The 14632-nt window shown below is 42.6% G+C and overlaps 1 protein-coding gene across 2 annotated transcripts in view; it reads right to left on the minus strand.

Annotated features, from left to right (window-relative positions):
- MAN1A2 (mannosidase alpha class 1A member 2) overlaps positions 1 to 14632 on the minus strand; it is a 301819-nt gene that overhangs the window by 41615 nt on the left and 245572 nt on the right. For both annotated transcript variants that reach the window (XR_014714217.1, XM_084648770.1), the window contains exon 9: positions 9030 to 9145. Coding sequence is in view for 1 of the 2 variants with exons in the window: in XM_084648770.1 (XP_084504896.1) it covers positions 9030 to 9145 (116 nt within the window). In the remaining variant the exon portion in view is untranslated. The remainder of the gene's footprint in view (positions 1 to 9029; positions 9146 to 14632) is intronic.

Consider the following 14632-nt stretch of genomic DNA (forward strand, 5'->3'; position numbering starts at 1 on the left):
GGGCTTTGGATGTATGGCCACTGGAAGGCATTCATGGACAGAGGAGTGTTCTCTCGGGATGGACTTCACCTGAGTAAGGAGGGAAATAGACTTCTAGGATGGAGGCTGGCACAACTGGTTAAGAGAGCTTTAAACTAGGAATCTGGAGGAGATGGTTGGGAGATGTCCAGGTAATCTCCATGCTGGATTTTAACATTGAGAGGGAAGAAAACAAAGTAAGAAAGGATACAGCCATGGGTAGGAGAATGGACATAAGGAAGAAAGATAGTGTACATACCAGTCTAATAGGTCATACTGGCGGTAGAATGTCTGTGCCTAATCGTGTAAAGAATGTGAAAGAGGCCAAACAGCAAAAATTAAGATGTTTGTACACTAACGCAAGGAACATAGGTAACAAAATAGAAGAACTAGAGCTACTGGTGCAGGAAGTGAAACCAGTTATTATAGGGATAACAGAAACATGGTGGAGTAGTAGTCATGACTGGAGTACTGGTATTGAAGGGTATGTGCTGTTTAGGAAAGACAGAAATAAAGGCAAAGGTGGTGGAGTAGCATTGTATATCAGTGATGAGGTAGACTGCAAAGAAATAAGAAGTGATGGAATGGATAAGACAGAGTCTGTCTGGGCAAAAATCACACTGGGGAAGAAAGCTACTAGAGCCTGCCCTGGGATAGTGCTTGGGGTGTGCTATAGACCGCCGGGATCCAATTTGGATAGAGACCTCTTTAATGTTTTTAATTAAGTAAATACTAATGGAAATTGTGTGATCGTGGCAGACTTTAACTTCCCAGATATAGACTGGAGGACAAGTGCTAGTAATAATAATAGGGCTCAGATTTTCCTGGATGCGATAGCTGATGGAGTCCTTCACCAAGTAGTTGCTGAACCGACAAGAGGGGATGCCATTTTAGATTTGGTTTTGGTGAGCAGTGAGGACCTCATAGAAGAAATGGTTGTTGGGGCAACCTTGGTTCAAGCGATCATGAGCTAATTCAGTTCAAACTAAATGGAAGGATAAACAAAAATAGATCTGTGACTAGGGTTTTTGATTTCAAAAAGGCTAACTAAAAAAAATTAAGGAAATTAGTTAGGGAAGCGGATTGGACTGAAAAACTTGTGGATCTAAAGGCGGAAGAGGCCTGGAATTACTTTAAGTCAAAGTTGCAAAATTATCAGAAGCCGGCATCCCAAGAAAGGAGAAAAAAATCATAGGCAGGAGTTGCAGACCAAGCTGGATGAGCAAGCATCTCAGAGAGGTGATTAAGAAAAAGCAGAAAGCCTACAAGGAGTGGAAAATGGGAGGGATTAGCAAGGAAAGCTACCTTATTGAGGTCAGAACATGTAGGGATAAAGTGAGAAAGGTCAAAAGCCATGTAGAGTTGGACCTTGCAAAGGGAATTAAAAACAATAGTAAAAGGTTCTATAGCCATATAAATAAGAAGAAAACAAAGAAAGAAGAAGTGGGGCTGCTAAACACTGAGGATGCAGTAGAGGATAAGGATAATCTAGGCATGGCCCAATATCTAAACAAATATTTTGCCTCAGTCTTTAATGAGGCTAATGAGGGGCTTAGGGATAATGGTAGGATGACAAATGGGAATGAGGAAATGGAGGTAGATATTACCACATCCGAGGTAGAAGCCAAACTTGAACAGTTTAATGGGATTAAATCGGGGGGCCTAGATAATCTTCATCCAAGAATATTAAAGGAACTGGCACATGAAATTGCAAGCCCATTAGCAAAAATTTGTAATGAATCTGTAAACTCAGGGGTTGAACTGTATGACTGGAGAATTGCTAACGTAATTCCTATTTTTAAGAAATGGGAAAAAAGTGATCCGGGTAACTACAGGCCTGTTAGCTTGACATCTGTAGTATGCAAGGTCTTGGAAAAAATTTTGAAGGAGAAAGTAGTTAAGGACATTGAGGTCAATGGTAATTGGGACAAAATACAACATGGTTTTACAAAAGGTAGATCGTGTCAAACCAACCTGATCTCCTTCTTTGAGAAAGTAACAGATTTTTTAGATAAAGGAAACGCAGTGGATCTAATTTACCTCGATTTCAGTAAGGCATTTGATATGGTTCCACATCGGGAATTATTAGCTAAACTGGAAAAGATGGGGATAAATATGTAAATTGAAAAGTGGATAAGGAACTGGTTAAAGGGGAGACTACAACGGGTCACACTCAAAGGTGAACTGTCAGGCTGGAGGGAGGTTACTAGTGGAGTTCCTCAGGAATCTGTTTTGGGACCAATCTTATTTAATCTTTTTATTACTGACCTTGGCACAAAAAGCGGGAATGTACTAATAAAATTTGCGGATGACACAAAGCTGGGAGGCATTGCCAATACAGAGAAGGACCGGGATATCATACAGGAGGATCTGGATGACCTTGTAAACTGGAGTAATAGTAATAGGATGAAATTTAATAGTGAAAAGTGCAAAGTCATGCATTTAGGGATTAATAACAAGAATTTTTGTTATAAACTGGGGACACATCACTTGGAAGTAACAGAGGAGGAGAAGGACCTCGGATCACAGGATGATCACAGGATGACTATGAGCCACCAATGTGATATAGCCCTGAAAAAAGCTAACGCGGTCTTGGGATGCATCAGGCGAGGTATTTCCAATACAGATAAGGAGGTGTTAATACTGTTATACAAGGCACTGGTGAGACCTCATCTGGAATATTGTGTGGAGTTCTGGTCTCCCATGTTTAAGAAAGATGAATTCAAACTGAAACAGGTACAGAGAAGGGCTACTAGAATGATCCGAGGAATGCCTTATGAAAGGAGACTCAAAGAGCTTGGCTTGTTTAGCCTAACCAAAAGAAGGCTGAAGGGAGATATGATTGCTCTCTATAAATATATCAGTGGGATAAATAGCACGGAGGGAGAAGAATTATTTAAGCTCAGTACCAATGTGGACACAAGAACAATTTGATATAAACTGGCCATCAGGAAGTTTAGACTTGAAATTAGACAAAGGTTTCTAACCATCAGAGGAGTGAAGTTCTGGAACACCTTCTAAGGGAAGCAGTGGGGGCAAAAGACATATCTGGCTTCAGGACTAAGCTTGATAAGTTTATGGAAGGTATGATATGATGAGATAGCTTAATTTTGGCAATTAACTGATCTTCAACTATTAGTGGTAGATATGCCCAATGGCCTGTGATGGCACGTTAGATGCTGAGTTACTACAGAGAATTCTTTCCTGGGTGTCTGGCTGGTGAGTCTTGCCCACATGCTCGGGGTTAGCTGACTACCATGGTGTTAGGAAGGAATTTTCTTCCGGGGCAGATTGGCAGAGGCCCTGGGGGTTTTTCGCCTTCCTCTGCGGCGTGGGGCATGGGTCACTTGCTGGAGGATTCTCTGCACCTTGAAGTCTTTAAACCATGATTTAAGGACTTCAATAGCTCAGACATAGGTTAGGGGTTTGTTACAGGAGTGGGTGGGTGAGATTCTGTGGCCTGCGTCACACAGCAGGTCAGACTAGATAATCATAATGGTCCCTTCTGACCTTAAAGTCTATGAGAAAGGAGCAATCTTCACCACCATGGCTCCCACCACTATCACTTGGAACTCCAGGAGCCACTGTGACACTATTGGACTTTCACCCTTCTGATCCTGAGAGATGTCCTGTCCACACCGGGCCAGTGAGAGAAACCCACATGGTATCACCCTCTTTACTGGCCCCAGCTAACTCACCTGAAACGTGAGATTTGGGTTCCTGCTGCCATCCCTATCGCATGTGTCCTTTTCCTTCACACACCTTATTTCTTCTCTTTCCTCTCTTTTTGCTTTCTGTTTAATGAGAACTTAGCTTAGTTGGCCAAGACTGCATCTTTTGCAACATTGCTGTGAGCCAGTAATCAGAGAGGCAATGAAAGCAATATCTTAAACAGACTGATTCTGATATGAGTTTTCTAGGCTTTGGAGTGGCTGATAAGACAGTGTGCTGTGCCTGTGTTTCTTCAGCTGAAAGGTTGCAAGTGTGAAAGTCAGAGCCAGAGACAGAAGCTGCATTTTATATCTTTGCAGTTCTTTTCTCTCCTTTTGTGTGTGTTCATCTTGTTGTGTTTTTCCCAAAAAGGACATCTTTACTGGCTTTAATATCCTCTAAAAGACTGTCAGACTGGGGTTTTTTTCCTTGTAAAATCTCTCTACATCTAAAGGGAAAGGGAACAAGGACCATTCTTAAAATAAAAGCCTTATTTATTACTTTACATTTCAAATCCTTTAAATGCTATTCCTTCTTTTTTGTAACTTTAATAAAAGTTTAATAAGATTTTTAAAGGTGTGTTTGCCATTGTAAGCAAGCTGAGGACTCTGTACTCAAAAACTGGAACCATGTTTAAATGTTTAGAGCTGTACAGTGAAAGGATAAAGTAGACCACTGTGACTCTCTGAATTTATTTAATTCCATCAAAATTAACACAACAGATCCCACAGGGATCAGATCTTGGTCCAATGCTATTCAGTATTAATGATCTGTAAGAAAATATAAAATCACTGCTGAAAGTTTTCAGGTAACACAAAAATTGGCAGAGTTGTTAACAGTCATAAAGACAGGTCAGTTCTACAGAGCAGTGTAAAACAAATAATAAGCTAGGCATTCTTGAAAAGCATGTGTTTTAATATAGCTAAATGCAAGGCCATACATAGAATCATAGGACTGGAAGGGACCTCGAGAGATCATCTAGTCCAGTCCCCTGCACTCATGACAGGACGAAGTATTATCTAGACAAGTGGTTCTCAAACTTTTTTTTCGTGGACCAACTGAAAATTGCTGAGGGTCTCAGCCGACCACTTAATGAACTTTCCAAATGTTGTTTGTACCATTAGCTAACTATTGTAAAGGGCTTTGGATAAAAGCGCTATATAAAAAAAACTTAATGAACTTTGTTTGTTCTACAAATAAAATCACACAACTCATATTTTCATATCAGTAGTCTTACCTTTCTAATGTGATGGATGTGCCCTCTCCCCCTCACCGCAGCAGCCCCTGAGCTGGGGCTGGGAAGGACGGGGGGTCTCTCCCCAGCAGCCACAGCCCTGGAGCTGGGGAAAGTAGCGTCTTTCTCTGGCCGCTGCAGCCCTGCATGTCCCAAATTCCCCCCACCCCCTCTTCTCACCCTTCTGCCCCCTCCCACCTACCCCCTATTTCCCCCAAGTCCACCACCTCACCGTACATGTGCATCTTCTCCAGGGTCCAGGCAGCTAATTAGTGAAGCCACACCTACACTGCTCCACTAATTAGGTGGGTGGCCATTCATTCTCTTGTGTGTGGCCACCCAGACGCGCACCTTAGAGGGAACTATCCGCAGTTGGATGGAGCTGAATGGAGCTCACCTGAATGGAGCTCACGGACCAATGGTGATCCACAGACCACAGTTCGAGAACCTCTGGTCTCGACCATCCCTGACAGGTGTTTGTCAAACCTGCTCTTAAAAATCTCCAATGATGGAGATTCCACAACCTCCCTAGGCAACTTATTCCAGTGCTTAACCACCCTGAGAGGACGTTTTTCCTAATGTCCAACCTAAACCTCCCTTGCTGCAATTTAAGCCCACTGCTTCTAGTACTATCCTCAGAGGTTAAGAAGAATAATTTTTCTCCCTCCTCCTTGTAACAACCTTTTATGTACTTGAAAACTGTTATCATGTCCCGGCTCAGTCTTCTCTTTTCCTGACTAAACAAAGCCAATTTTTTCAATCTTCCCTCATAGGTTATGTTTTCTAGACCTTTAATCTTTTTTGTTGCTCTTCTCTGGACTTTCTCCCATTTGTCCACATCTTTCCTGAAATGTGGTGCCCAGAACTGGACACAATACTCCAGCTGAGGCCTAATCAGTGTGGAACAGAGAGGAATTACTTCTCGTGTCTTGCTTACAACACTCCTGCCAATACATCCCTGAATGATGTTTGCTTTTTCTGCAACAGTGTTACACTGTTGACTCATATTTAGCTTATGGTCCATTATGACCCCCATATCCCTTTCTGCAGTACTCCTTCCTAGACAGTCATTTCCCATTTTGTATGTGTGCATCTGATTGTTCCTCCCTAAATGGAGTACTTTGCATTTTTCCTTATTGAATTTCATCCTATTTACTTCAGACCACCTAGGAATCAAGAATATAGGTCACATTTATAGGATGGGGGATTGTATTTTGGAAAGCAGTGACTGAGAAAACGACTGTGGTTTTGGGGCATAGCCAACTGATCACACTTTAAAAAGGACACTGACGAATTGGAAAAGGTTCAGAAAAGAATAATTCAAGCTCTGGAAAATCTGCCTTACTGTGAGAGAATAAAGAAGCTCAATCTATTTAGTTTATCCACAAGAAGGTTACGAGATGCGTTGATCACTGCCTGTAAGTGTTTACATGGGGAGAAGATTTCTGATAATAGAGGGCTCTTTAATTTAGCCAATGCATAACAAGATCCAATAGCTGGAAGCTGAAGCGAAATGAATTCAAAGTGGAGACAGGGTGTGTTTTGGTTCTGAAAGTGTTTTAAACATAGGACAGACAGAAATTAGAAAACAGGTGTCTGTTTTATTTGTAAAGTATTACAATACCCAAGAACAGGCATTGTTTTAAAATGCTGACAGAAAATGAACTAACACACAAACACCTTGTATTAAGGAAAACAAAAGTTTAGAAACCATAGGCTACAGGTGGAAAATGAATGCTATTGAGTTAGAAAGTTTGAGACTCAAGAGTGCCTGAATAGATAGGGCACTGGACTGGGACTCAGGAGCAATGTTCCCTCTAATTTTTTCCATCCATGTGTGGAATGAATTTTGATATGTGTACCAATATGGAGGCAATGTGCATGTGTGCCACCAGTAGAAATGAAAAACCTAGATATAATATATATTTTTAAAAAGTTACCATATGGATAATTACTCCAGCCAGGACAAGTTAGGCATTTTAGAATTCGCTACTCAAAGAATTAAATTTAAGCATAAAAGAGAAATAAAATGATGAAATGCACAGACCAGTCAAAAAACTAAAATAACACACTTTGAAAGAATAAAATTACAGAGAATATATGTGCATTGCAGGAAGTAGCAAGAAAAACAACAACAACAACAATAACACAAGTATGTGTTGGGAGGTGAGTGTGAAAGAGAGAGAGTGTGTGTGTGTGACTGTGTGTGTGTGAGAGAGAGACACACACACACATAGACAGTGTGTGTATATGTGTGTGGGAGACAGAGACAGAATGTGTGTGTGAGACAGAGAGAGAGAGAGACACTCTGTGTGTGTGTGTGTGTGTGTGTGTGAGTGTGTAAAAGATGGAGACAGCAAGCAGGAAGGTCCCAGGAGCAGCTGGCCAGGGACTCCAAGGCTGCAGAGCAGTTGGTGGAGGGGCACCTGAACACAAGTCACTGGATGTGTGCGGCTCTACTGATCAAATGCATGGCACTTGATTGACTCTTGGGTGGCCAAGCAGCTTACAGAGTACACTGCCTATGTTCTATTCTTTGCTCTACTGCTGATCTGCTATGCAACCATAAGCAAGTTACCTTTCTGCACCCCTGCTTCCCATCTCATGCTTTGTCTGTCTTGTCTCTTTAGACTGTAAGTTCTTTGGGGGCAGGGACTGTCTCTTCTTAAAGGTTTATGCACCACATAACATAGTGGGGCCCTTATTTCAGCTGGAACCTACAGTTGCTATCAGAACACAAATATTAATAATAAATAATCAAATATTTCCTTCAAGAAAATTCTCACTGTATTAAAATTTGCGTATCAGGTGACTGATACTGAGATACTGTACACTATCCCTCTGCCTTTGTATTGTGTGGGCCAAATTAGGGTCAACATTCAACAAAGAAGATTATGTTTGAAACCACTAGAGTGTAATTACATGAACAGTGTATCATAGCATTAGTACAGAGGTCCCCAAACTATGGGGCGCGCCCCTAGGGAGGCATAGAGGAACGTTTGGGGGGGCCACCTGGGGCCCGGGCCAGCTCCCACAGGCCAGCTCCCACCAGGCCACCCAGTTCTGCTGCTGGCCCTGGCTCCAGCTGCTGGTCCTGCACCCGGGGCCCTGGTTGCCAGCTATGCACCTGGGGCCCCAGCTGCTGGCCCCAGACCGTGAGGTAAAAAGCTTGGGAACTGCTGCATTAGTAGTATGCCTGGAATGATACTGTGTCTGCCTACAGAGATGTTTCAAAGATTATCCAACAATGTATGAAAATCTATATTCTAGTACTATATTTAATTGGTGATCATACTCATCAAGGTGGATGGCTTAAACATTTAAAATGTTTTAAAGAAAAAACCTTGTCATTAGCCTCCTGACTCTTGACAAGGAGTCCCATTCCCCCCCAGTCTGATCTGGAAGGAAAAAATTAAGCCACAGATCATCCTAGGAGTGGACTATGCATGACGCATAGTTACCAGAAGCAGGAAGAGAGAGAGAAGGAGAGCAAGCCTAATTTCAGTACTATGCTGACACCACTCAACATTAAGATCCAACAAGATCACATTACAAGGTGGCATGAAAAACACTGCAAAGAGAGTCACAGTGGGAGGACACTGGTTTGTACCATCTACACAGCTACAAAGTAAATATTTTGTATAACATCTAAATGCTTTCCAAAACAATTTAAGGAATAAAAAATTCAGGACCCCAATTCCTAGTGTCATTACATACACTTAACTGGCAAGAAGACTAACCATGATGTCCTGGGGAATTTTGCACATATAGGGTTGTAGGGTCAGTCCCAATTAAACTTCACCTCGATTTTCTGCAGCTAAGCATTTTGAAGGAGTTGATATCTTTTAGTAAGATAATCTGCACTAAATAGATTCCACTGAAATTTTTTTTCCTTAAACTACATAAGAGGAAAGCTTTCTGCGGTATTTGGAGCCTTAAAAACAACCAAATTGCTTTCCAAGTAGACTTAATAAAACAGGTAAAGTCCTGTGCTTCCCAGTTATCAAAGTGGTTTTTTCAATGGCACTATTTCGATCCATAGAAAAACTCAGTGGATTATAATCACCTCAATAGCATCGTCATACATTTTCCTTGCCTCCGTGTCCATTTTGTCTGACATCAGCCAGGCTTTCAATAAGTATTCATAAAAACTGTCTCCCAGCCCGCCCACGGATGTGTGATCTGTAACAGAGAAAAAGAGAATAAAATGTAGGGGATTTTAATACAGTGCCACCTTGGATTTATCCAGGACAAAATTCTACATTTTATTTAAGCCCCTACCGGTTTTAAACCATCATTATTTTAATCCAGTTCAGCAGCTATTTCCCCTCAAACCTTTTATTTCATTTTCTTGGAATCTGTCCCACAGCAGGCATCAGTTTTCCTACCGTGCATGTTCAGTATTTCTCATTCTGTGTCATCTGCACAGTAAAGCTGACCCTTCCACGTCACAGATTTAATTTAAGGAATGTTTTGGCTCCATTATACAGAACTTACCCTTTTCATTGGTTGTTGTTGTTGTCGTTTTAAATAAATAAGAATGTATACTCTCAGATTCAGTAGCAGCAATATAGTTGGAACTCGTAGCTATATAAATTGTTCAAACCCATGAGGAATCTGTTCTTTCAAGGACATTTTTATTATTCATCGTGAAACAGTAACTTACAGAACCTTGGGGGGAGGGATAGCTCAGTGGTTTGAGCATTGGCTTGCTAAACCCAGGGTTGTGAGCTCAATCCTTGAGGGGGCCATTTAGGAATCTGGGGCAAAAATTGGGGATTGGTCCTGCTGTGAGCAGGGGGTTGGACTAGATGACCTCCTGAGGTCCCTTCCAACCCTGATATTCTATGATTCTATGACTCATATTCATATTCTTTCACAGTTAAATTGGTGACTACTTTCCTTTGCAGAATACAGTGCAAGCCTTGTTCTGTTACCCCAGGTATAGTTCAACTGGAGTTGGGTAACTGAACAAGGAGTGCACTGTTCACTACATTGTTAGCTGTGCTTTCTTGCATATCTATTAGAATCCAACACCAATGAATGCTGGGTCTCCTTAAGTACATACACAGTGATCCTTACTATGATGATTTCAAGGGCTGCTTGTCCTCAGAAGTCACATTCATTACATTCAAATGCATGTTCACATGCACCCACAGACAGCACTTTAAGGACATCAGAGAACACCTGTGACGATTTGGAGAATCTATGTACATAATGCATGCTGTTTGATATTGGGGACTCTCCAAGTGTACCTGTGTTAGACCTGTGTTAGTAATGAGTGTCTAGAACTGGAAATTACCACACGAGGTTGAAGAAAAACTTTAAGAGCTTAATGTGCTCAAACGGTGGAGATTGGGTAATTTTCATCCCAGAATACTGAAAGAACTGGCATATGAGATTCCTAGTCCAGGAGCAAGGATTTTTAATAAATCTATTTTGGGGGTAGTACCATATGACTAGAGAATGGCTAACATTGTACTTATATTTAAGAAAAGGGGAAAAAAGTGATCCAGGCAATTACAGACCTGTTAGTCAGACCATAACAGGGTTAAAAAAAGAACTAGATAAATTCATGGAGGATAGGTTCATTAATCGCTATTAGCCAGGTTGGGCAGGAATGGTGTCCCTAGCCTCTGTTTGCCAGAAGCTGGGAATGAGCAACAGGGGATGGATCACTTGATGATTACCTGTTCTGTTCATTCCCTCTGGGGCACCTAGCCCTGGCCACTGTCAGAAGACAGGATACTGACTAGATGGACCTTTGGTCTGACCCAGTAAGGCCATTCTTATGTTCTCAGTAGCATGCAAGGTTTTAGAGAAAATTGTGAAGAAAAGAACAATTAAATTCATCGAGGTAAGTGGTAAAGAGGATGGAACGCAACATGGGTTTAGCAAAGGCAGACAATGCCAGATTAACCAGATTTTCTTCTTTGAGAAAATAACTGATTTTTTACATAAGGGAAGTCAGTAGATCTAATATATTTGGACTTCAGTAAAGTGTTTGATGTCCCCTGTGGGTCCAGGGACAGAATAGGCCCACTGCTCCTCCTGCATGTCATAAGAGGTGACTAAAAGGGGCTGCCTGGAAAGGGATGGGCTCCACTAGGTTAGAAATTTGCCCAAGACACACCATACGATGAGCAAGTCAACAATGTCCATACCGGACTGATCGCAGCCTGGGTTAATAATGACCGCGCCATCCATCTCCCACCAGGGCAGACGCAATAACTATACTACTGGTGTAACCCCATCAAAGAGGATCCGTGGAAGAGATAACATCACCATAGCCACATGGAATGTAAGTACATTGAGACAAATAGGGAGGCTGAAAGAACTCATGTACAAAATGGAACAAAACACCTGGCACCTCCTAGAAATCTCTGAGGTCAGATGGAAGAACTTTGGAGAGGTACTAACGGTAGAAGGCTATGTACTCTATTACAGTGGAGAGGACAGGTTTCAGAGTAACAGCCGTGTTAGTCTATATTCGCACAAAGAAAAGGAGTACTTGTGGCACCTTAGAGACTAACCAATTTATTTGAGCATAAGCTTTCGTGAGCTACAGCTCACTTCATCGGATGCATACTGTGGAAAGTGTAGAAGATCTTTTTATACACACAAAGCATGAAAAAATACCTCCCCCCATCCCACTCTCCTGCTGGTAATAGCTTATCTAAAGTGATCACTCTCCTTACAATGTGTATAATAATCGAGTTGGGCCATTTCCAGCACAAATCCAGGTTTTCTCACCACCCTCCCCCCGCCCCCCCCCCCCACAAACCCACTCTCCTGCTGGTAATAGCTTATATAAAGTGACCACTCTTCTTACAATGTGTATGATAATCAAGGTGGGCCATTTCCAGCACAAATCCAGGGTTTAACAAGAGCGTCGGGCGGGGGGGGGTGGGGATAGGTAAAAACAAGGGGAAATAGGTTACCTTGCATAATGACTTAGCCACTCCCAGTCTCTATTCAAGCCTAAGTTAATTCTATCCGATTTGCAAATGAATTCCAATTCAACAGTTTCTCGCTGGAGTCTGGATTTGAAGTTTTTTTGTTGTAATATTGCAACTTTCATGTCTTTAATCGTGTGACCAGAGAGATTGAAGTGTTCTCCGACTGGTTTATGAATGTTATAATTCTTGATATCTAGGACACTAAGCTTTCTAAACTACTACATGCCACAAGGGGCCACAGCAATAGTTCCCTCAACCCACCCAGCAATATTGTTAACCTATCCAACTATACTCTCAGCCCAGTAGAAGCAGCTGTCCTATCTCGGGGCCTCTCCTTCTGCCCCTTCACCCCCACGAACATGATACAGTTCTGTGGTGACCTAGAATCCTATTTTCGACGTCTCCGACTCAAGAAATATTTCCAACATACCTCTGAACAACATACTAATCCACAGAGACCTCCCTACCAACACTACAAAAAGAAGGATTCTAGGTGGACTCCTCCTGAAGGTCGAAACAGCAGACTGGACTTCTACATAGAGTGCTTCCGCCGACGTGCACGGGCTGAAATTGTGGAAAAGCAGCATCACTTGCCCCACAACCTCAGCCGTGCAGAACACAATACCATCCACAGCCTCAGAAACAACTCTGACATCATAATCAAAAAGGCTGACAAAGGAGGTGCTGTTGTCATCATGAATAGGTCGGAATATGAACAAGAGGCCGCTCGGCAGCTCTCCAACACCACTTTCTACAAACCATTACCCTCTGATCCCACTGAGAGTTACCAAAAGAAACTACAGAATTTGCTCAAGAAACTCCGTGAAAAAGCACAAGGTCAAATCCGCACAGACACACCCCTGGAACCCCGACCTGGGATATTCTATCTACTACCCAAGATCCATAAACCTGGAAATCCTGGGCGCCCCATCATCTCAGGCATTGGCACCCTGACAGCAGGATTGTCTGGCTATGCAGACTCCCTCCTCAGGCCCTATGCTACCAGCACTCCCAGCTACCTTCGAGACACCACTGACTTCCTGAGGAAACTACAATCCATCAGTGATCTTCCTGATAACACCATCCTGGCCACTATGGATGTAGAAGCCCTCTATACCAACACTCCACACAAAGATGGACTACAAGCCATCAAGAACACTATCCCCGATAATGTCACGGCTAACCTGGTGGCTGAACTTTGTGACTTTGTCCTTACCCATAACTATTTTACGTTTGGGGACAATGTATACCTTCAAATCAGCGGCACTGCTATGGGTACCCACATGGCCCCACAGTATGCCAACATTTTTATGGCTGACTTAGAACAATGCTTCCTCAGCTCTCGTCCCCTAACGCCTCTACTCTACTTGCGCTATATTGATGACATCTTCATCATCTGGACCCATGGAAAAGAAGCCCTTGAGGAATTCCACCATGTTTTCAACAATTTCCATCCCACCATCAACCTCAGCCTGGTCCAGTCCACACAAGAGATCCACTTCCTGGACACTATAGTGCTAATAAACGATGGTCACATAAACACCACCCTATACCGGAAACCTACTGACCGCTATTCCTACCTACATGCCTCCAGCTTTCACCCTAACCACACCACACAATCCGTCATCTACAGCCAAGCTCTGCGATACAACGGCATTTGCTCCAACCCCTCAGACAGAGACAAACACCTACAAGATCTCTATCAAGCATTCTTACAACTACAATGCCCACCTGCGGAAGTGAAGAAACAGATTGATAGAGCCAGAAGAGTTCCCAGAAGTCACCTACTACAGGACAGGCCTAACAAAGAAAATAACAGAAAGCCACTAGCCGTCACCTTCAGCCCCCAACTAAAACCCCTCCAACGCATTATTAGGGATCTGCAACCTATCCTGAAGGATGACCCAACACTCTCAAAAATCTTGGGAGACAGGCCAGTCCTTGTCTACAGACAGCCCCCCAACCTGAAGCAAATACTCACCAGCAACCACATACCACACAACAGAACCACTAACCCAGGAACCTATCCTTGCAACAAAGCCCGTTGCCAACTGTGCCCACATATCTATTCAGGGGACACCATCACAGGGCCTAATAACATCAGCCACACTATCAGAGGCTCGTTCACCTGCACATCCACCAATGTGATATATGCCATCATCTGCTAGCAATGCCCCTCTACCATGTACATTGGTCAAACTGGACAGTCTCTACGTAAAAGAATAAATCGACACAAATCAGATATCAAGAATTATAACATTCATAAACCAGTCGGAGAACATTTCAATCTCTCTGGTCACATGATTAAAGACATGAAAGTTGCAATATTACAACAAAAAAACTTCAAATCCAGACTCCAGGGAGAAACTGTTGAATTGGAATTTATTTGCAAATCGGATAGAATTAACTTAGGCTTGAATAGAGACTGGGAGTGGCTAAGTCATTATGCAAGGTAACCTATTTCCCCTTGTTTTTTCCTACCCCCCCCTCCCCTCAGACACTCTTGTTAAAGCCTGGATTTGTGCTGGAAATGGCCCAACTTGATTATCATACACATTGTAAGGAGAGTGATCACTTTAGAAAAGCTATTACCAGCAGGAGAGTGGGGTGGGGGGAGGTATTTTTTCATGCTTTGTGTGTATAAAAAGATCTTCTACACTTTCCACAGTATGCATCTGATGAAGTGAGCTGTAGCTCACGAAAGCTTATG

The sequence above is a fragment of the Lepidochelys olivacea genome (genome assembly GCF_965140295.1).
Source record: "Lepidochelys olivacea isolate rLepOli2 genome assembly, chromosome: 1".
Taxonomy (NCBI): domain Eukaryota; kingdom Metazoa; phylum Chordata; order Testudines; family Cheloniidae; genus Lepidochelys; species Lepidochelys olivacea.